At 37.5% G+C, this 21,965-nt stretch overlaps 4 protein-coding genes across 6 annotated transcripts; 2 read left to right on the plus strand and 2 right to left on the minus strand.

Annotated features, from left to right (window-relative positions):
• Positions 1-194: 194 nt before the first annotated feature.
• Positions 195-4,147, minus strand: LOC126629353 (QWRF motif-containing protein 7-like). Its single transcript, XM_050299380.1, has 5 exons — positions 3,480-4,147; positions 1,382-1,618; positions 1,174-1,263; positions 962-1,057; positions 195-600 (listed from the first exon to the last, which is right to left on the minus strand). The coding sequence occupies exons 1-5, from the start codon at positions 4,134-4,136 to the stop codon at positions 550-552; spliced, it is 1,131 nt and encodes a 376-aa protein (XP_050155337.1). The 5' UTR covers positions 4,137-4,147; the 3' UTR covers positions 195-549.
• A 3,388-nt stretch (positions 4,148-7,535) lies between these two features.
• LOC126594206 (zinc finger protein ZAT9-like) lies at positions 7,536-8,919 on the minus strand. Its single transcript, XM_050260447.1, has one exon. It carries the CDS (start codon positions 8,717-8,719, stop codon positions 7,763-7,765), a length of 957 nt encoding a protein of 318 aa, XP_050116404.1. The 5' UTR covers positions 8,720-8,919; the 3' UTR covers positions 7,536-7,762.
• A 3,192-nt stretch (positions 8,920-12,111) lies between these two features.
• On the plus strand, positions 12,112-14,422 carry LOC126623048 (F-box protein At5g51380-like). Its single transcript, XM_050291858.1, has 2 exons — positions 12,112-13,436; positions 13,841-14,422. The coding sequence occupies exons 1-2, from the start codon at positions 12,214-12,216 to the stop codon at positions 14,121-14,123; spliced, it is 1,506 nt and encodes a 501-aa protein (XP_050147815.1). The 5' UTR covers positions 12,112-12,213; the 3' UTR covers positions 14,124-14,422.
• A 1,466-nt stretch (positions 14,423-15,888) lies between these two features.
• LOC126631068 (uncharacterized) lies at positions 15,889-20,973 on the plus strand. Of its 3 annotated transcripts, XR_007626227.1 has the most exons (17): positions 15,889-16,211; positions 16,316-16,399; positions 16,517-16,590; positions 16,697-16,730; positions 16,819-16,877; positions 16,999-17,113; positions 17,223-17,260; positions 17,433-17,530; positions 17,659-17,714; positions 18,434-18,698; positions 18,823-18,938; positions 19,369-19,425; positions 19,660-19,725; positions 19,820-19,894; positions 20,106-20,196; positions 20,358-20,390; positions 20,492-20,973. XR_007626227.1 is itself a non-coding variant. In XM_050301238.1 (16 exons), the coding sequence occupies exons 1-15, from the start codon at positions 16,023-16,025 to the stop codon at positions 20,166-20,168; spliced, it is 1,389 nt and encodes a 462-aa protein (XP_050157195.1). In that variant the 5' UTR covers positions 15,889-16,022; the 3' UTR covers positions 20,169-20,196; positions 20,492-20,973. The 3 variants fall into 3 exon arrangements, 2 of the variants coding, with proteins under 2 accessions (XP_050157195.1, XP_050157183.1); XM_050301238.1 differs by lacking the exon at positions 20,358-20,390; XM_050301226.1 differs by having other exon boundaries at positions 20,106-20,973.
• Positions 20,974-21,965: the final 992 nt, after the last annotated feature.

The raw sequence follows: 21,965 nt of genomic DNA on the forward strand, positions 1-21,965 counted from the left end.
TGAGTTTTAACAAAAAAGACAAAAAGGTGTTGTAAGTGAATAGTAGCATGAGTGATTTTTTAAAGTAAAAATGTTCTTAACGTTAAAAGTAAACAGTACTACGAGTGTTTCGTTAAGATTTCCTTCGAAAATTCAATTAAGTATGCATATATAATCAGAAAAAAAAAGAAGAAAAAAACTCAATCGAAAGGATAAAAGTACCAATTTAGTTAATCGATTCAACTATCATCGTGTACATGCATGGACCAAGATTACCTTATCTGCAGTACGGAAAATGTCGGTACGCACACAAGATAACATATGATGTTTGTTATAGGTACATAAGAATATACACATCAGGATAAAACGTGATGTTTGCTACAGGAAAACGGGTTACACATGTCGGGATAACTAAATTTTTCTCTTGTATGTCCTACTACTGAACAAGAATGTATGCCATAAAAGTTCAGATTGGAGCAAAAGAAGATGAGCACAACGATCTAAGGATCATTTAAGTAGAAGATGGCATTTTCATTGATCAAATATATAAGAATTTGTTGGCGGCAACAGTTACATTGACTCCATTTGGATTAGATGTGCTCTTACACTTGCCTCCTCCTCCTGTTAATAATATAGAAGATCAATTTACAACTTCCAATTATTTGCCTCTAAAAACATGATTAATTTGCAAAATTTCATTCAAATTAAATTATCAAATTAACGGTTCGATCTAGGCCACTGTTCTAATATTATACGGCCCAGAGATTTGGATTTGGTGCAAGTAAAACAATCCAACCCGGTAGGGCAACTCTTACACAATGTGTTCGAGAGGGACTAAATAGGTACCTTACAAATGATGTTGTCGAATGTATCTGTATATAAGATTTTCTCCTTAATTAATTGTCTAATGCTGTGTGTGTGTGTGTGTATTTATCACTAAGAAAAATGGTTGAGCTTGACAGCAAGAAATTATGTTACTCACCGCAAGTGCAGAAACCAAGGCTAAATTATTCTCCAATTCTCTCTGTTGTTTTTGTGCGATTAAAAGCTCCGTAACCATGTAAAGCACCTTTTCCAGCTGAAGAAAATCATCGGAATTAGTACTTAATTATATACAAATAGTGATCCAATGAAAGATACCAAACTACATTAGGCTTTTTTCTGCGTTAATCAACTGTATTAAGAGGAACTAACCTGCGGCAACAGTTTAGAGACCATTCCTAAAATACCTTCCATCATAGCCATGGCCGTGGTCATGGATTCGTACAGAGACTCCACATCTGCCTGTGATATACAAAAAGAGAGATTCAAACTTAAGTACAAAGAGGCGGACAAACTACTCTATTATGACTAACTGACTTAATTTTTTTAATTATTTTATATAAAGTGAGGGATATTATACCTCCGCGTCATGTACCAAAGGGATTGTGTTTGAAATTCCAGACAATTTTCTCACCAACCTGCAGACGGATTCTTGATTTTTTTTATCTAGTTTTCCCCATTCATTCAATAGAATAATTTGTGGGTTCAAAATCTGGTACACCTTAATCTCATGCTTTAGCTTTTGCACTTGCATTCTTTTGTCTAGGATGAAGTTTCTCACCTTCAATGTTCTAAGCCACACACTAAATATTTTATCCTGAAAAAAAAAGACAATCTATTAAGCAAATTACAAAGTGTGCCACTTAATTTGTTAAAAAAAAAAAAAATTTAGGAGTGCTTACCTAAAATTCCCTAACTTTTTAGTATCATTTTAAATTGATCTCAAGGTTTTTAAACATTTCAAACAAACACTCAATTTATTGAAAATGTAACCATCCGTTAAGTCCTAGTTAATTTAACATAAATTTAACTAGGACTTCTTTTATCTCCAAAATCAATAGAAGGTTATGAAAGTATGGCCTTCACCAATTAATGTTCACCACCAACTCCACCCTACAACTCTAGGCCACTCCAAACATGAGCAAAACAAATATGCTATCGCTGATCACCTTATCAAATATCCTAGGACTTAATAGTTTCCAACCACCAAGTAGGCCAATCAAAGCGTTCAGAGTATAAAAGTTGTGATGGACTTTGGTTGTCGTAGGTTGAGTTTAGAGGTGGCGAGGGCTTGACAGTTCCCGATTTTATTTTTGTTTTCTATTTTATTTATGAATTTATTTATTTTTATGTTTTTTTTGAAGTTATTTTTTATTATTGGTGTCCAAGTAAGCTAAAAAGCGGGACCTATTGTTGCCACATGTACATTTACCGAAAAATTAAATGGGGTTTAATGGATGTGACATTTTGAATAGATTAGATACTTATTTGGAATGTTTTAAAAGGATGAGACAAATTTAGAATGACACTAAATAATTGGGGGTTTTAAATATTTAATCCAAAAATTTTTGTGATAGAATTTTGTGGATTTCATAGACTTTTATTGACTATTAGAAACTCAAATTTACAGACTTTTCAATAATAGACTTCTACATATCTTTGAGAGTTTAATGACAGACTTAAGTAATAATTATACCCTTTTTTTTAAATTTCTTCTACTAAGAAACCAATTAGGAGTAGGCAAGACTACACTTACGTAATTTTACTTTTTCTACTATGACCAAAATTGTTAGACATGTGAAAGAATCCTTAACTGATGAACATTATATATTTTTCATTCCAAATTCTTGTAAGTTGTGTGTTTCTGATGTGGTGTCGGGTGGTGGAGGAGTATGGGTTTGGGTGGTGGTGATGGGCAAGGTAAGACGAGGGTAAATGTGGCGATCAAGCGATGTTAGTAGTGGTCATGGATGGGGTTGGTGGTGGTAAGGTGGACGTAGAAGGTTATGGTTGATGACCGTGACAAGGCGGTTATAGTAGAGGAAGTGGTGGGAGTGGTGGTGGCGGACAAGGCAAAATAGTGGTACTATAGGTGGCGATCATGGTGGTTGTATCGATTACAACATAAATATATTTGTATGAGGTTGTGGTATAGTGATGATAAGTATGACAAGGTGGTGGTAATGGTGGGGCTGGGCAACAATGCTGATTACGGTAGCAGCAATTGTGCCGATGCCAGCAATACGGTAGTGGAGGTGGTCATGGTTATGTGGTGGTGAGGACATATATATATATATATATATATATATATATATATATATATATATATATATATATATATATTATAGTGTGGCAAAAGTGAAAATAGTGATCCTCAATGCATTATGATAGGTGGTTGAGTATCAAAGTCTAACAAATCCTATCAAACTCCATACACAATACACCTTCCTTAAATGTTGTTGTGGCACAAATAAGTAAAATAATGAGCTCCATTATGCCTCGCCAGCATGTTGGACGGAATATTTTACGGAATTTAACGGCATAAACAAAGTGGTAACAAAAACATGGTTTAGCGGGCCCGTGAATTGGGTCATAGGAACATCATGAGGCAAATAGTAATTTACAAACACCTTCAGGGTCAAATAGTGAATATTCAAGCATTAATATATGATTAGTACCTGTGAACTTTTCTGTGCAGCAATCTTAGCAGCCTCAGCTCTGGCATTTGCAAACCTCCACTGCAGTAGCCTATTATGCAAAAGCCGAAACCGGTGGAAGTCCTCCTCTTGTACCGGCGACACTTTCTTCTGCAGCCTAAAATACTTCAAAACCCCACCAACCCCGCCACCACTAGACTTAACCCTAGATGCTCTTGTGGAAGGCACAGCCGCCGGGGACTCCGGCGCCACCTTCCATGGCAAAGACCGTCCCGGCGACAACGCCCATGCGGACGGAGACCTCGGAGGTGGCACGGACACTGATATCCGAGGGCGTGGACTTGGACTAGTACTCCCACCCTGCAACTTAGCAAAACTTGTATTTAAACCTAAATTATTAGTACCTTGTTTTCTACTGATATTTTCTTGGCCGCCCTTCTTTTGCTTGAGTGCATGTACTTCCTCTTCCTTGTGATCCTTATTGCCTCTTGATTTTACGATAGATTTCGAGCGGCAGGGGGTGGTGAATCTTTGGCTGTTGCATGGCGTGGTAGTGCATGATGAACTTGAAATGTTTTGCGGTATGGTTAGGGTTAGGGTTGTGGTCGGAGAAGTAGTTCCACTTCTGCTTCTGAGAAGTCGAGGGCTGGATTGCTGCTGCTGCTGCCTGCGTGACATGTAAGTGTCGTTCATCTCATGAATTAATTTCTGGGACTAATTGGACAAGTGATGACTTTGATTAATATAAGTCATGGATATTGAGGGAGTTGGTCGCACGTTAGGATTGAGCATGCAAACTAGACAGCTAAATTAATTCATCATGTCATGCTAGTCAGTATGTACTCACCAACTCTATTGTTTTCTCTATCGCATTGGTCAACGCTACAGAAATATATAAAACAAACAACTATGTATATGCATACATGATTCTATCGTTTTTCACTTAATTACAAATTTACCAGCATCCAATGGCTAATTTAATTACTAAGCTGTCATTTGTTTCAGAAATGCAAACTTAGCAACCTCAAACCATTTTCTTTTTCTGTTTGGTTAAATTCCACAATGTTCATGAGGTTTTGATTCATTGAATGTACACCAATTTACAATGAAATCCAACAATTCATCTCTATCCTATAGTATATAAGGGGGAAAATTCTCAATACTAAAGCCTCTACCAATTTACAATAAAATAAAACAAAAATATTTGTTATTAACCTTGGCATGGTTTTAGGGAGGAGTAACTAAAATCGTCATTAAGTTTCTTAATTAATAATGAAATTTAACATTTTGTCATTCAATCAAAGTACTCAAATTAATAAGGTTTCAATCTAAGATTTTAGTCTACTAGAGACCAGATCGAAAGTTTCCTTAAAAAAAAAAATCAGTCTAATATTTCATTTTTTGACCTTTGCTTCCTTGAATACAAATGTTAATTGACATTTCACGAGATATTTTTTAGTGTGGAGTGATAATACAATTGATTGTATTTTTTTTTTTCAAGTTTCCAACCAATTATATTAGACACCTGGTGTACCGGGCTCTGTTCGCTCTAAAAAATCTCTCGACATTTCACTTCCTTATACGTGTACTTTGTGAAATTAAGGTTATAATTAATTACTATATTTGATATGAAAGTTTCAATTTTAGAGTAGAATTCTCTCTCCTTCTCTCTCTCATCTTATTTGAACGGTCACGATTAACTCACGTCAACATCTTGTGTTGATTTTTTTATAGAGAGAGAAAGACAAAAAGAAGAGGAGAGATTTTTCAGTGTTCCCGTCACACGAAGTGGTACACCACGTGTTCCTATATAAATGGTGAGTTATGTGTGTTAAAAGGTTAATAACTTAAAAATTAAAATTTTCCACCACTTGCATAAAAACACGTGGTTTATCATCCCTATTCCCGTCACAACTAAAATTTTTCCAAAAAAGAGTTAGAGAGAAGGGGAGAGAAGTGGAGAGAAGGAAAGAAAAATTAGAGGAGAGAGGATCCTAGTCCTTCAATTTTGGTTGTTATTAACTTGACATTCTTGCAATGATGATAATTAATGGCGAGGATATCTCTCTACTTTATCCTATCTTCCGATTGGATCTTCCTATTGATATTTTATTTTATTTTATTTTTCTTTTAAATGATAAATGCCGTTGTTAACAAAGGGTCTTTTTCGACCCCTGAAATAATACTGGCCTAGGAAAGCCCCAAAAAAGGCCTAAGGAAAGAACATGAGACCAATCAAAGGGCTCATGAACTAGTCCAATAAAATTAGAGGAAGCAGCTCCTAGTGCAATAAACGACCACTTAATAGTCTGGTTTGACTTTTGTCAAGTAAGCTGAGCACATTATCATAAGGTATTTTCTGACCGCTTGAAGCAAATTGTCATACTAACAACTTTATAGCACGGAGACAGGGACATGCCTACTCAAACATCAACCCTAAGCCACATGTTAAATATCAGCAAGGACAAAGGCTTATGAAGGGACATAAAAAAATGTCAGACCGAGTGCTTGAATTCCTCAAACGCATACGTATCTAGTTTTCAAACTAATTAACAATTAGATAAATGCACAATCGGGTTCAAATAATATTAGGCATCACTACGCTCTCCGAGTCCAAATACTGAAATGAATGAGCTTATCCAAGTTGGACCAAAATCAATTAAGCAAATCTTCACTTATCCCAAAAATCTTAAATCCACTGCCACGAGTTTAATTTGAAGGATGTTTTTCTCTTTCATTTTGGAAAAAAGTTTGAAAGGATTGAAAAACCAAGGTTCATCTGGAATATAAATAACGGTTGGTTTGCAATATTATCGACTTGGACCTGGATTGTCTGCCATTCTCATCTTATACCCTTCCCAACCCCTCTTACTTCTGATCACGGTTAAGTCACGTCAACATTTTATATTCTTATTGTTTTTTGTCTTATTATTTCTATAAAAAAATCAATATAAAATGTTGACGTGGCTTAACCGTGACCACATAAATATGAGGAGATAAAAAGGGTATGAGATGAGGGAGGACAGACAATCCAAGTGCTTATCGACCTAGCTTACTTCTACCCATCATTCTATCCACTCTTTCAATTAGTTTTTTTTATACAAGTAAGAGTAATTTTATAATCTAACCTAAACTACATAATACAGATTTGAACTTAAATGCAAAAGAAACACAAATTTATCTAACTTGGGTACACTGGAGACGGCATAAAACAGGGTAGGTTGGGACTTGGGATGTCTTGGACTGAAGATTATATTTGATTCCAAAACCCCATTATTTAATTAAATGCAAAATGGCATTACGTGACATGTCATGCTTGACCATGCATGGCTTCACCTCACAGAATTACTACAGCACACCAGAACTAAAAGGAATCCAGAAGAAGAAGATAAGGAGAGAGAGAGAGAGAGAGAGAGAGAGAGCTGCACTGTGGAGGGCTCTCTCTCTCTTGACTTCTTCACCAACCGTGCAAACTAAAAAGGAGGCAATGACAGGTAGAAACTTAAAGTATTTTGGACTTTAATTTATCAACTTATATTTTTGTCCTCATATTATTCAACTTTTTAATTAAATTATTTTCCTAAAGAGAAAAATGAGGGAAACAGTTTTGATTGGGTAAAAACAATTAGATGGACAAGCATAAACAAGGGCCACCTTCACTGTAACTTTTTAATTTTGTTTGACAATTGACATTGACTTTCCTACGAGCAAAGAAAATTTCTCATCTTTTTAATGAGAATAATTGAATGTAAAACAGAAAATTCATTGCCTCATCTCCAATTCTTATTTGAGCTTCGAACTTTAAAAGTTCATGGAATGGAATAGCTCGTGTTTAACGATTTTGGCACTCCCAATTTAACTTCCGAATACCAAAATCGAGTTCAAAATTTGAACACTCCCACTTTAACTTCCGAATGCCAAAGTCGATTTCAACGTTTTCCACACCCATAATTTAGCTTCCAAAGGCCGAAGTCGAGTTCAACGATTTCCACTAAGAAGCTAAAACTGGAACTGCCAAAGTCGCTACCCTATTTCGTCTCATGCAGTACAAAGCATAAACTATTAAAATAATCAAAATAAAAAAAGAACCTATCTCCATTAAACTATCCAAATCAAAAACCGCTGTATAACATTCTCAAAAGGGAAACGAGAAATTTCTAGTTCATCAGTATATACAACAAAAAGAAAACCATGTGTTGGGAAAGCAAAACAACATGATGAGCACTTTTTTAACTTTTAAGTTGTCAATGATCATTGATCAAAGATTTCAACTTATAATTTAAAAGCACTTTTTTTTAACTGCATTAATCGGAAACTGTTGAGAATTCAACCTGGCTAACCTCTTCATCTTCTTCTTCCTCCTCCTCTGGTGCAGGGAGATTGAGGTCAATGACCAAATTGTCCACAAAATTAGTAGAAGATGATGACAAATTAACATTCCTAGCAGGGGCATTGTTGGTCAAATTATTGTAGTAGTGTACTTTTTTATGCCCACCGAGTGCTTGGCCGGAATCAAACCGTCTGAAACAAACAGAGCACTCAAATGTCCTGTGATTCTCCACCACCGCCAAGTTACCATCCTGCCCATCATCTTCCTCAAAATCTTCATCTTCTTCCTCTTCGTAGTCATCAAACACTTGGGTTTTGATGGTTTTCTTGTGACTCGCTCTGTGCCCTCCGAGCGCTTGATAAGATCGGAACACTTTGTCACAAGTCTCGCACTTGTACTTTTCCCGACTCCGGACCCGATCCTTGATCCGAAAATCTGAACGGCCGCCGTTGTCGGATTCATCTTCCTCCTCCTTCTCCACGGACTCATCCACCCCGTTTTTTACTTTCTCTTTTTCCCATTTATCCATCGATAGCATGATGAGACACCTGGCAACATCTTCAGTTGAAAAAGTATCGGAAACAGAACTCACCTGTTCTGCCTCGAACGGCAGCGGCGAAGATTTGCCAATCACTTTGCGGCGCCGCTTGGATCTTCTCCGAGTTGGGTTTCTCGGGTGGGACTCGCTGTCGCTGTCGTCGTGCACCAAGGCTGAATCCAGAGAAGAATGCATGCCCCTGTTCGAGGTCGAAAATGGAAGAGACGACGACTCCGGCGAGTTACTGAGTTGGTGATGCTGCTGCTGCTGCGGCGGCGACTGCGGCTTCGGAGGGAGAGGAAGCTTGGCGAGGTGGGACCTCATGTGACCCCCCATCGCTTTTCCATTGGAGAACCGTTTGTTGCAGATCTTGCAGATTCTGTGCTTCTCCATGGAAGATGAAGAGCAAGAAATCTCTCTGCTTTCTCTCTCTCCCTCTAAAAACTCTGTGCGTTTGATGTGAGGAGAGAGAGAGAGAGGAAGGGAGGGTGTGAAACTTGATAGGGGACTTAATATGGTGAGTAGGTGACAAGCATTTCCTTACGCATAAGGAACAAAACCAGAAATATATGTCCTTCGGAGGCCGTGGCCATTTGGTGCATGATGCTTTTTATTTTTTGTTTTTTGTTTAGTATTTGAGCGCTCCTCTTATATATTTTCGATTTTATTTCTTTCTATATGGTGCAATTATAATCGTATCTGGCTCACATTCATGTAAATCCGAACGCATTAAATAAAAGTTTAAAGTTCATCCCAAAAGAAAAATAATAGTTCATTTTTTCAGATTTTGATTTCGTTTTCCATATTTTCTGCTCCTTTTTAAGTTTTATCTTTTATTTTTATGGCTTGAATGTGCCTTTATTTTATGGTCAAACAATCTCTCAATGTGGATTACTTGCCCTTTATTATTTACGGTGAAATATCAAGTTTTTATCTTGAATATTGGTCGTTTTAATATAAAGTGACCTTGAGGTTTCAAAATTATCTAATTGTGACTTTAAATGGCTGGTCATCAGTTATGAAGAAAATCAAATGGCACAAAACAACATTCCTAATTTGGAGGATTCACTTATAATGATAGCTTCGCGTACAACTAACTTTTACGTGGACGTTTCTAAACACGGCTAAATTTTATACATTAATCATAATGTCGTGTCAATTATAACATTATAAATAAAGTTTCACGTCAATAACAAAACCTAAGTGACACGTGAGCACGATTCTCTAATATTTTTTTTATTTGGAGATACCATTTACCCGATTAGGCTAGTTTAATCCATAATTTTTTATATTGTCGAAGGTGCTAATAAAAACACACACACGTACACACAGATAATATTACCAGTAATTTGTGTGAAATAATTCTAAAAATGGTGAAATCTAAATCTTGATAATCTGGAATTATCCAAAACGACGGCTGTAAATTCGATTTAATATCTGATTAATTTGCATGGATTGGAAGCAGTCTTTGAGAAAGGAAGATAATTTGGATTTCCTTGAATTATGAGGTGGAGTTTTAAGTTGGACTGAATCACCGACATGAGTTGGGTTGGGCTGACTTGGTATGGGGCAGCGTGAACTGTGTTTTGCTAAAGCAAGTTGGGACTCCAAGTCATGTCCAGGTGCAGTGCAGATAATGAGTCATGTTGAGATTTATCCATTTATAGAAATAGGCGGATCCGTGGTACTGCTTTTTTTTACATATGTTTTTGTGGAGTTTATTTCGTAATGCATTTTAACAATTCGAACTGTTTATGATTTAAATCATAAGTTATAGATATCCATGCAAAATCTAAACAAATTGAAAAATATTAAGACATTTATTTACAAGAAAATGAACAAATACAGTTCTACAAAGAAACTCAAAACCATTAATCCAGTGGTCACATAGCTTCAAATCTAAGTGTTTTTTGTAGACATAACTTTTGATGGAGGACCTAAAAGATAGATAACTCGAATCTTTAAAATATATTATGGAGTAGATCCTATAAAAAAAGGTGGATAGGAACAAAGTGTAAAAGAATGATTCTACGAATGTTGTGTCCGTGTGTAACTCACGAGGGGATCAATATGCATTAAAAAGATGGTCTACCTTTCATTGTTTGATAAACAATAAGATTAGTATAACGGAGTGTGTGATGCATTCACAAAAAAACTATATTATCAAGATTAGTCACAATTACATTTCGAGTGCATTACAAATATATATCGTTTCGTCATTTATATGAGTTGAAGTTTAGACATTTGAACAAACGTATATCTATTTACCAAATGTTTGTTTACGAGGATAGTCGACCAAACGACACAAGGAAAGAGTAGAAAACTCAAATCATTTTCCTTCCTTTGGCCATTGTTTTTCTTTTCTTTTGGGTCCTACCATGAAGAGAAATTTGAATTAAACGGCTATTTAACAGTATTATTTGACGAGTGGACAACATAGGCAAACTCCTTTTGCCTAATTTTGGCTAGAAAATATATTCCAAAAAAAAAATTTATTGGCTGGTGAATTTTAAACATACCTAAACCATTTTTGGTTTAAAATCTTCATTACATTGTTTGTTGTGTATCTGGTCTAATTCATCACCAAATAAAATTTGTATTTTTTTTTTTTTGTAAACTAGATTTATAACCAGGGCAAAGCCAAAAAACTACAAGGAGTTCTACACCAAGGAACAACCAACAAAGATAATACAAATAAACTACTTCAGAGTGATATAGGGAACAAAGACCCGACACAACCACACCATTGTGTCACCCTAAATCACTCGACCTAAACAAGACTTAAGGCGGACATGGTAAACCATCCTTGTTCAATATATAAACTATCGAAGATGGAGGTCTGTCGACCCAAGTACAATCGCTCATCTCCGAGGAAGAAGCAAGTTGATCAGCAACCATATTTGTTGATATAGGCACCCAGGACCAACGACACATCTGGAAAAGTTCCTTCACACGCAAAATTTTCCTTAAGATTGGAACCGTGTCCCACTTGCCATAAAATTTGTATTTATGTCAAATTACCCACCAATATGTGTAATATTTCAATATAGCGAAAATGTCAAAACATTTTGCTGACATCAAATTTTAACCAGTTGCGATCGTGTGCCGCTCCTTGCATTAAAATTTGAATCTTCTCCTCAAATATCACCTTAAAAATACTAGATACACACTTGACACTTAATCGAAAAAGAAAAAAAAGGAAAAGATTTACATTTGGCCAAGAAAAAGAAAATGAAATTACATTTGGCCACAAATGGAAAAGAATCTAGGTAGACAAATATCAAAACATTTTGCTAACGTACAATTCTAATCAAATGTGACAGTGTGCCGCTCTTTGCATTGAAATTCGAATACCCACCTCAAATATTATCTTAAAAATTCCAAATAGAAAAGGAAGAAAAAAAAAGAAGACAAAAAATTGCATTTGGCCAAGAAAATGAAAAGAAAATTGCATTTGGCCACAAATAGAAAAGAATTAAGGTAGACTTTCCAAAAGGGTATAAAGAAATCAAATTTTACACAAAGACTCGATAGAAGTCCAAATCTCCAAAACTTGTGAGTAAAAACAAAATGTATCACTTAAACTATGATGTAATGATATTCTTTTTTATTTGTTGGTGAGAGTTTTTGAGTTTAATTCTCATCAAAAACGAATTTAAACCATATTAATCCTAATATATTATGAAACTAAGGCCGTCCACTTTCATTTAATGAAGATAATTTTTGTTAAAATAAAAGCAAAAAGCGAAGCGCCATACACCCATTCATTCAAAACTCGCATAAAGTTTAGAGAGAGAAAATCTAGCGGTTCATAGATACTGAGAAAATCGAGAGAGAGAGACATTGTGAAGAAGAAGAACTGAGACAAGCTGGAAGAGAAGACAAAAATGGGATACAGAGCAACAGCGGAAGACGACCCTGAAGCGATGTCGTTACAGGCAGTGAAAGTGAACTCAAAGACCGGCCCTTTACCGTCGTCGAAGCGGCGGACGGCGACCTGGGCAGACATCTGGCTCAAGAGGAACACCACCCCTCTCAAGAACCTGATATTCGCTATGCAGCTGGCTTCCCCCAAATCGAAACCCGCCCACGAGACCCTTATCCCCCATTGCGAAAACATTGATCGGACTTCCGTGTTATCCGACGAAATCCTCCTCAAGATTCTCGCCAAGCTGCCGGAGTCGCGGCGGAAGCCTAGCTCCGTCGTCTGCAAGCGGTGGCTCAACCTCCACGGCTGCCTTGTACGGTCAATCAAGGTCTTGGACTGGAACTTTCTCCAATCTGGTCGGTTAATTTCTCGGTTTCCCAATCTGAATCAGGTGGAGCTGCTAGCTGGGTCGTTGATTCCGGACCAAAATTCTGAAATTTTGTTGAGTTGTGGGATGTTTCCGGTGCATACCGGTTTCGGGTTTTCGCCGAATCAGCGAGTTCTGGAATCGAGTTTGCTTCCAGCTGAAGTTGTTGATAGAGGGCTTGACGGGTTGGCGAGCGGGTGCCCCAACTTGCGGAAGCTTGTGGTGATTGGCGCTAGCGAATTGGGGCTGCTGAGTGTAGCAGAGGAGTGCCCCACATTGCAAGAACTGGAATTGCACAAGTGCAGCGACAATGTGCTGCGTGGGATTGCGGCGTGTGAGAATTTGCAGGTGTTGAAGCTGGTTGCAAATGTAGAGGGACTTTACAGTTCAGTGGTTTCAGATATCGGATTGACGATTTTAGCTCAAGGGTGTACTAGATTGGTAAAGCTGGAGCTTTGGGGATGTGAGGGAAGCTTTGATGGGATTAAGGCAATTGGGCAGTGTTGCCAAATGTTGGAGGAGCTGACTTTCTGCGATCATAGGATGGATGGTGGCTGGCTGGCGGCCCTTTCGTACTGCGAAAATTTGAAGACTTTGAGGTTTCAGTCGTGTAAGAGGATTGAAACTGTTCCGGGGCCGGACGAGTATTTGGATGCTTGTCCGGCTCTGGAAAGGTTGCATTTGGAGAAATGTCAGCTGAGGGACAAGAAGAGTGTGGGAGCTTTGTTTATGGTGTGTGGAGCCGCCAGGGAGATTGTTTTACAGGACTGTTGGGGATTGGAGAATGATATGTTCATGCTAGCAAACACTTGCAGGTATATTGGTTCTTTTCTTTCTGTTAAGTCTTTTGTTGCCTGAGATTTATATTGCATTGGCATGTATAAAATTCATCCTTACACAGTTATACTAGAGATTAGTTATCTCGTATCGATCGACGAATGTTCATAACGTTATGAATAGGTTTGATAGATCTGAAGTTAAAATCTTTCTGAGATTGGTGATGTTTTAATGAACTATAGATACTTCGATATGCTTGAATTGTTGAAAGTTCATGTGTATCATTCAGTAGCTCGTACTGTTTGAGTTGCTAAGATTTTTGTCATCGAATTCTTCTTGAGAAAGAGGATATTTGGGGAAATGTAGTTAGTAATTACTAGTCCTCTAGACTGGATTTGATATTCTTGAATTGGATTTTTACGGGTGTTTGGTGTTGTCACAGGAGAGTGAAGTTCCTATCACTAGAAGGATGCTCGGTGCTAACAACAGAGGGTCTGGAGTCTGTAATTCTTCCCTGGACGGAGCTCGAATGTCTTCGAGTAGTGTCGTGCAAGAACTTAAAGGACAAGGAGATATCTCCTGCACTCGTAAACTTATTTTCTACTCTCAAAGAGCTGCAATGGAGACCGGAAACCAAATCTCTTCTCCCGTCAAGCATTATCGGAACCATCATAGGAAAGAAAGGCAGTAGATTTTTCAGGAAGAGTCGAAGACACGAGATCTGAAGATGCTGTTCATCGATCAGAATCCGCCCCTCGAATTTATACACAGCTGAGATGGTCTCTTGTATGAAGAATGTATGAGGATAGTGTAGTTAGCTGTACTCATTTGTTGGCCATTTGGATGGTTAAGAACACAGATGTTGACACAGGAAGATTGTTGTTAGTTTTAATCTTCCACAATAAGGAAACGGCCCAGATTGTACAATTATATTACAGTTTGCCCGATCCACTTCTCCCCTGGTGAATGTTGGGCAAGCCCTTTTCTCCATAACGTTGATTTTATGGTACAAATGTTTTCATTCTCTATTCTTGCAAAATAAGGGTAAGACTGTGTACGATAGATTTTTTTCCCAACTCTTGCAAAGCAGGGAGCTTTGTTGGTTTTGAGTCATCATTTTTGTTCTTTTTTGCTCCTTCATCACATTATAAGAAGTATCTAAAACCCTAGATCGTCTTTACAGTTTAGAAAATTGTTACCAATGCCCCTCTAAACTTAGGACTTCTTTGGAAAGAGATCATTTCCGTAGCACGATATTATCCGTTTTGGGTCTCGACCACGTCCTTAGGGTTTTGTTTCTGAGAACTCAGATAAGAACTTTCCAGTGGGTCATCCGAGCTCGACTCCACCGTAGCACTATATTGTGAGCTTCGACTAGGCCTTTCTGGGAACTCGCATGAGAACTTTCCAGTGGGTCACCCGAGCTCGACTCCACCGTAGCACTATATTATGAGCTCCGACTAGGCCCTTATGGGAACTCACATGAGAACTTTCCAGTGGGTCACCCGAGCTCGACTCCACCGTAGCACTATATTGTGAGCCCCGACCACGCCTTCAGGGTTTTGTTTCTGAGAACTCAGACGAGAACTTCCCAGTGGATCACCCATCATGGGATTGCTCTGGCACGAACTCACTTAACTTTGGAGTTCCGATGGAACAGGAAACCAGTGAGCTCCCAAAAGGCCTCGTGCTATGTAGAGATGAGAATATACATATAAGGCTTACATGATCCACTCCGATAGACAATGTGAGATGTCACAATTTTAATCTCATCTCGTTATATAATGGACAAATAATCTCAACCGTGAATTGCCCAGAGTCTTACCCAAGCTTCTGATCATTGCATTCAAAGGCAACATTGGAAAATCCCCTTGATGGGTTCTGTAATCAAATCCTAGATTCCTACGTGTGTGTGTGTGGAAATTCCAAAAAAACCTCAATCTATAAAGAACACCTTTACAATTTACATAACTCGTAATATAACAATTTAAAACTTTGTAAACGAAATAAAGACACGTAACGAAAACGCATCTACGTCTTTATTTAAGGGATAAGTATTGTTTGTCCTTCTTTTTTTCATGTCCTTCCATGCCCTTTTATTTGTGTGATCACGGTTAAACCACGTCAACATTTTATATTACTATTCATTTTTGTCTTATTATCTTTATAAAAAAAATAATATAAAATATTAACATAGCTTAACCGTGATCACATAAAACAACAAGACATGAAAAAAGAGATGACAGACAATCCTTATCCTTATTTAATTAGATGAAAACGTCATTGACAGTATACAGTGTACTCGTCATATAAGTTTTTCTCCTAGATAATACTCAAGTATTAGAACATACGACTTTTTTAATTTAGTCCAACAAAAACATCCCACAAATTTCTTATTTTTAAATTCAAGAAAAACTAAATAATGTCTATTATTTAATAAAATATGTGTCAAAACAAAAAGTGAGGACTGACGTTATTGACATCAACTGCTGACGCTTGGAAAAGTTTTCTTTGATTCTCCTCCCACCCACGCAACTCTCTCTCTCTCTCTCTCTCTCTCGCTCTCTCTGCAACTCCATTCTCCAACTGCAACAGCAGTGGGATTCCAGCCAGACACCCAGAAGATGAACAACAACAAAGGCAAAGCAGTCGCCGTCTCAAGCCCCAACGTCAACGACATCGACGACGACGACGGCAACGGTAACATCAGCGAGGACGAATTGGACGACGACAACAACAGAAGCAGTGGCGTCTCTTCCACTTCCATCAGATTCTCGTCCCGCAACACTTCCTCCAAATACGACTTCGTCAAGGTTCTCCGTTTTATTCTGACCCAAATAACAAAGATTCTTCATTTCTGTTTGGTTCCCGAGAAAATGATTCAGAAATCGAGTGTCTTTTCTGTTTTGGTCATCAGGTGAAGGTCTGGCTGGGTGATAATGCAGACCACTACTACGTTCTGTCCAGATTTTTGCTCAGTCGAATGTTGACTGTCACCAAGGTATCGATTTCGGTCGACCCAATTCAGTATTTTGATTCAGCTGTTTGTTTGTTTTGGCAAATTGTAATGGTTTTGATCATGTTATTTAGTGTGAATTTTTGGTGTGGTGATTTGCAGATCCCGAATTATGTAGCGATTAAAATAGCGCTGGAGCTCAAGAAGTTGCTGATTGACAACAGCCTGCTAGATGTGTATGCTGTCTCCACATTGATTATGTTTTGTTATTCTGATGTTTCTTGTTGTTTGATTGGATTTTTATAAATGGGTTCGCTTTTGGGTTCGCCTGATGTGTTGCAGTTCGCAGTCCGATTTGGAAGTGAATTTGTTTAAGGTAATGTCATATGCTTGTGTAGTTGTCGGAAAAGTAGTGCACTTTGCAAACTTTCTAGATGCTGAATGAGTTCATGCTGTATGTGTAGCTTATGGAACGAAGGGGTTATGGGGAAGAGTACATAAATCGGTACAAGATGATGACCCGGTCAGTCTAAAATCTATGTACTCTTAGGAAGTGCCTAGAAACCGAATAAACAAAATATCGTAAATTTTACTAAATTAATACTGATACCAGTTTTTTTCTTTGGTGGGACAAATTCTTACAGATTTCACCATCAACGAGTGCCTTTAGTTATTCTTGTATGTGGAACTGCCTGTGTTGGAAAGTCGACCATTGCTACCCAACTCGCACAAAGACTAAATTTGCCTAATGTCTTGCAGGTTCTAATATTTATCATCTCTCTCTCTCTCTCCCAACTTTTTTTCAAGGTGCACAGAGATGTCTTTGATATTTTCAATTGATCCTCTGTTTCCTGTGTAACTGTTACAGACGGATATGGTATATGAATTGCTGCGCACGGCAACAGAGTAAGTTCCAATTTCACACATTTCCTTTGTTTTTCATTTGAATGTACACAAAAAAATAGTTTGCAAAAGAATAGCGTGTCCTATGTTAAGCTGATTAGTTATGGTTGTGTGTAAGTCTTTTGTTTTGACGAACGATATTAGAATGCTTATTCTCTCCTTTTATCCAATTCAGTGCACCGTTGACATCTACTCCTGTATGGGCACGAGATTTCAGCTCCTCTGAGGAATTAATTACTGAATTTTGTAGGGAATGCAGGATTGTCCGTAAAGGTAATGTCTTTATTAATCCATCTGCTGAGATGTGCCAGATGACTACTTTTGAAGTTATAACCTTGAGAAATCAGAAATATCTCTTTGGCTGGTGTATTGATCAAAGTTCTGAAACATGTGTTTACCAGGATTGGGTGGTGATATGAAGAAAGCTCTGAAAGATGGAAAGCCAATAATAATAGAGGTGTGTTTATTATTAACATTCATGGATCACAATCGCATTGCAACTTACTTTTGTCCTCTCAAAGTTTTTCCTCTCTCTCTCTCTCTCTCTCTCTCTCTCTCTCTCTCTCTCTCTTCCTTTTCATTTCTTTTTTTGTCATCGAAACAATCTGTTTCAAATATTAAGCATGAAAAAGCTCATACAGATTTGACGCTCCAAAATTTTTGATCTCTCCTTGCTTAGTTTGTTTGGAGATTCTGCACAAGTCACGATTATCTTGTTATGTACCTGAACCTTGTCTTGAAGTGAGAGTCAATCATATGAACTTTTATTGCTCTATTTGCTTAGGTTGGTAATTTTCAGTAAGAAGTGTCGAGACAAATTTTATTGTTACTACTTTTAACAAAGGATTGGGTGTGCATGTATATCATATGGCTTAAGAATCTTTCCTCACGATGTTCCAATTTGGGTGCTAAGTTCATGCTTATGTTAAAAAATCCATGATATTTGCTGCAATCCATGTTGCAGACGGGACTTTCTAGTTTACTAGAAGGATAGAGAGAGAATGCTTATCATGGCACTGCATGGACTATTGAGTTTTGTAATGCTGAACAATAAAGAGGGACTTTTTTGGATAACAAATTATCAATGACAATGTCATAAGCTTTAGCAAGCCTCTGTCCACTTAGTTTGTCTCGCTCTCAGGTTGGATGATTTCATTTGTATGATGATAATGGCAGGGAATACATTTGGATCCAAGCATTTATTTAATGGAAGATGATAATAAAACACAAGAACAAGAGAAAACTCAGGAGGCAGACCCCGTTGCAATAGATGGCTCCAAAACACAGATGGAAAACAATTCTCCAAGTGGAAGTTCATCTGAAGTTTGCAATGGTACTGCACATGTCAGCTGCAAAGAAGGGACACCAACTAACAAGGTGGATGAAGTCTCGAATCACCTGGAAGCTATTGGTCTAGCCGGAAGTGTTTCTGAGGAAAAAGGTTGATCCCCGCTGTGGATAATTCTCAGATTGTTTATGTTCTGTTCAAACACTCTTAATTTTGGTCTGAAACATATTAGGCACAGTGCAGACGTCAGTTCTCTAACTACTTTTGTGTGATGCAGGTGAAAGTGTTACTGATCCAGAGTTGAGTAAAAGTACTTATGTTAAGAAAGAGAAGTCTGGTACTAAACCAATTATTATACCTATAGTTTTGAATATGGCTGAATTTGATCATAAGGTGCGGTCACATTCTCTTTCACTTATATTGTTTATTTTGGTACAAACTCTTTTCCCCGCTGTCCTCATTTTCTTTGTGAGTGCATTTGGCCTTGATTGGTTTTGGTTTCGTTTCACAAGTAACTTGGCATTTATGCCAAGAAGTAGTGGTGACTGCTATGCTTGTGGATGCACATTTATTAGTGCTGTCTTCACTCTCCTCTCTTAATCATAGGCCTCTAAATCCTGAATTGGTTTCATTTAGAAATTCGAATACATAGTTTTAGTAGAAAAATGAATATAGATTTTCGTGCTTTTATTCTTGGCTCTTGGTAAAAAATTTCTTGAGTTTTTCATGTTGGTGATGTAACTGCAAGTTTTTCATTGTTTGTGTTATATTCTGAATCTTTGCGTTATTTTGTAATTTGTGTACTTGTACTTCTCATTTGCAGGCATTACTAGAAGAGGAGATCTCGACTCCTACATTTAGTGATAAATCTATAGTCCAGGTACAAAATATTTTTTTCTATCCATGAAGTTAAATGGACTGTTTTGCCAATTGATTAATCTCAAATTACAATAGAGTTCATGTGATGCTTGGTAGTTTTGGCCTATTGGTGTTCTGAACCTTTTTGTCTTTTCTCTTCTTATTCCCTTTAGTTCTTAAATGTTAGTTAAATGAGGAGTTTCCCGCCAGATAAGTTAGAAAAATCCCCTCAAACATTCGTATTTATCATTTCCAGGATAAAGATAAGCTAATACGCAACTTAAAGACCATCCAGGACTATCTTTGTTCATTCAATTCGCAGGTAAGTTCTTTCATGTGTTGTAACTCCTTTTATCTATGGGCTAGTTGATTGTTTATTATTGGTTGTCTTATTCTATCATCTTTGATTCAAACAGGGATTGAAAGTCGTCAATATATCAGCAACCACATTTCCGCAAACACTGGATTGGCTGCACGGTTATCTTCTTGAGGTACTTCTGATGAAATCTTAAATTTGTGCTGTCCTGGCCTCTGTAGTGCTGCTAAAACCTGGAAATTTTGGATGTTTAATGCCCAACTGATGGCCCCAAATGATACCATCATGTTATACCTTCACCAATACAAGATTACATAAAATTTAACTGCCACTGTGGCCGGAATATGAGAAAAATACATTAACCGGTTCCTTGTTTCTTTATACAGTGTATAGAGCATGGTATTTCATCAGTGTCCAATGAAAATAGTAGGCAGCCTGCAGAAAGTTAGACTGCATTGCAATGTTAGCTGACGGCTGGTATGAGTTGGACTTCCATTGTTTTTGATCTATATGATACATAGATTTGTATTCATTGTTTTTTCTTTAAACGTAATCATTACATGGAAAATTCAATGAAATTTATATTGAAGAAAAAGTTGCATATTATCAGTCTGATTCTGAACTGTTGTGCTCTATAGATATTGTAAAAGGGGGAAAAGATGATGGTAGAGGTAAAACAAACACGAAAAATATTATGCTCGTCACCAACTTTACATTCATTCGTTTGTGCTTAAATTCATTCCTTGATGATATCTGCTTGTGATTCACATAGAGCTGGAGAAAAGAACCAGTAACGGTATTGAAACAGTGATCGGCTGGACGATATAGATCAAATGTCGGGAAACAAAACGGAGAACAAATACCTACAAGCACCTTTGCAGCAGTGGCCGCAGCAGCTTGCAAAACAAATTTCTACTTGCATTATTTGTTCTTCGATACGAGATGCCAGACTTCAACTAAATGCAGCCTCCTTAACGCATCCAAGACTTATCCAAAATTCAATTTTTCGATACGAGACACTAAATTTCGGGCTTGGGAGAAACTTGCTGACATGCAAAATCAGTCAATAAGTTGTTGTCTTCGTAGTTTTCGTATAACTTAAGGGATCCTGTTTTTAAGATAATGGTGTTCTTAACCACTTGTTCGATGGTCGACACATTATTTGGACTGCTTCAGTTGTATGTGCATCTTCTTTGCCTTTTCTCTGTATATACAAACAAGGAGACGCAATAAATTGTCTGTCGATTAATGCTAGGGATACCACATATTTGTAGCACATTTTGATACCGCATGACATGGCATGATGTATTCAGAGGAATGCCAAAGGTAACCTCGTATTAATACCACATGATATGGTGTGTGATGTATTCATATCCCGTGATTTTAGCGACGTGACTGTTACACCGCATAACTTAGATGTCACAAAAATGTCTTCCCTCTCTGCATTGCCTCTGTCAAAGCGTTTCCGAGAGCTGGCTCCAAACCATATATCTTTGCCGTGTCGAAATGCCTGTAACCCATCTGCATCACTCAACCATGCATTAGTTTCAAGTAGTTAAGAAGAGTTATACATATACTCGAAATCCTAATTTTGGTTTGTCCCTCCCATGTATCGCTTGTATAAAAAAAAGTATATGAAAAGGAGTGAAGAGAAGATAATTGTTGTGTCGCTAGAGTATATCTCCTTGTGGCTCCAATGCTGAATATTGTAGACACAAAAAGATATATTTCCGGTTGTACGAGAGATTCTCTTGTGTGTGCGCGCGCGCACAGGGTTTGTACCTTGAGGGCCATATGGACAGCACAGCAAGTTCTATTGTTTTCCTATCGTTTTGGAAGGAATAAGTGCCTAACCCAATGGCAGGCATTGTAATTCCACAATTCAATCGAACCTGGTTGCTCCTCATCTTTCTTTCTCTCTCTCTCTCTCTCTCCCCCTCTCACTCTCACTCTTTCTACTTTCTATCTGGTATGTGTGTTTCTCAATGCAAATATGGCTCCTTTTATATAGAGACATCACCAACAATGTCAAACATTTTAAACTGTTTTCTTAATCCACTTCAAACCCATAAAATATGTTTTAAAATTAATTAAACTTGTTTATTGGAGAGCTAACGACATCGAAATATATACAAAATCAAGGCATGGGAGATCTTCCATGTCTCTAGGGATTTTTCATGAAATGGCAAGACTTAGCTGTACATAAAATAAAAGGAAATTATATTATTTTTGAAAAATATTGTGCA

Source organism: Malus sylvestris, chromosome 1 (genome assembly GCF_916048215.2).
Source record: "Malus sylvestris chromosome 1, drMalSylv7.2, whole genome shotgun sequence".
Taxonomy (NCBI): Eukaryota; Viridiplantae; Streptophyta; class Magnoliopsida; order Rosales; family Rosaceae; genus Malus; species Malus sylvestris.

Excerpts from the sequence above, each read along its gene's own strand:
- LOC126623048 (XM_050291858.1), top strand. The coding sequence starts at position 12,214 with ATGGGATACAGAGCAACAGCGGAAGACGACCCTGAAGCGATGTCGTTA. Across the intron at positions 13,437-13,840 it reads ATGCTAGCAAACACTTGCAG|GAGAGTGAAGTTCCTATCAC; the intron begins GTATATTGGTTC and ends GTGTTGTCACAG.
- LOC126629353 (XM_050299380.1), bottom strand. The coding sequence starts at position 4,136 with ATGTCACGCAGGCAGCAGCAGCAGCAATCCAGCCCTCGACTTCTCAGA. Across the intron at positions 1,619-3,479 it reads CTGCACAGAAAAGTTCACAG|GATAAAATATTTAGTGTGTG; the intron begins GTACTAATCATA and ends TTTTTTTTTCAG. Across the intron at positions 601-961 it reads CCTTGGTTTCTGCACTTGCG|GAGGAGGAGGCAAGTGTAAG; the intron begins GTGAGTAACATA and ends TATTATTAACAG.
- LOC126594206 (XM_050260447.1), bottom strand. The coding sequence starts at position 8,719 with ATGGAGAAGCACAGAATCTGCAAGATCTGCAACAAACGGTTCTCCAAT.
- LOC126631068 (XM_050301226.1), top strand. The coding sequence starts at position 16,023 with ATGAACAACAACAAAGGCAAAGCAGTCGCCGTCTCAAGCCCCAACGTC. Across the intron at positions 16,731-16,818 it reads TGGAAGTGAATTTGTTTAAG|CTTATGGAACGAAGGGGTTA; the intron begins GTAATGTCATAT and ends CTGTATGTGTAG. Across the intron at positions 17,715-18,433 it reads GAAAGCCAATAATAATAGAG|GGAATACATTTGGATCCAAG; the intron begins GTGTGTTTATTA and ends TGATAATGGCAG.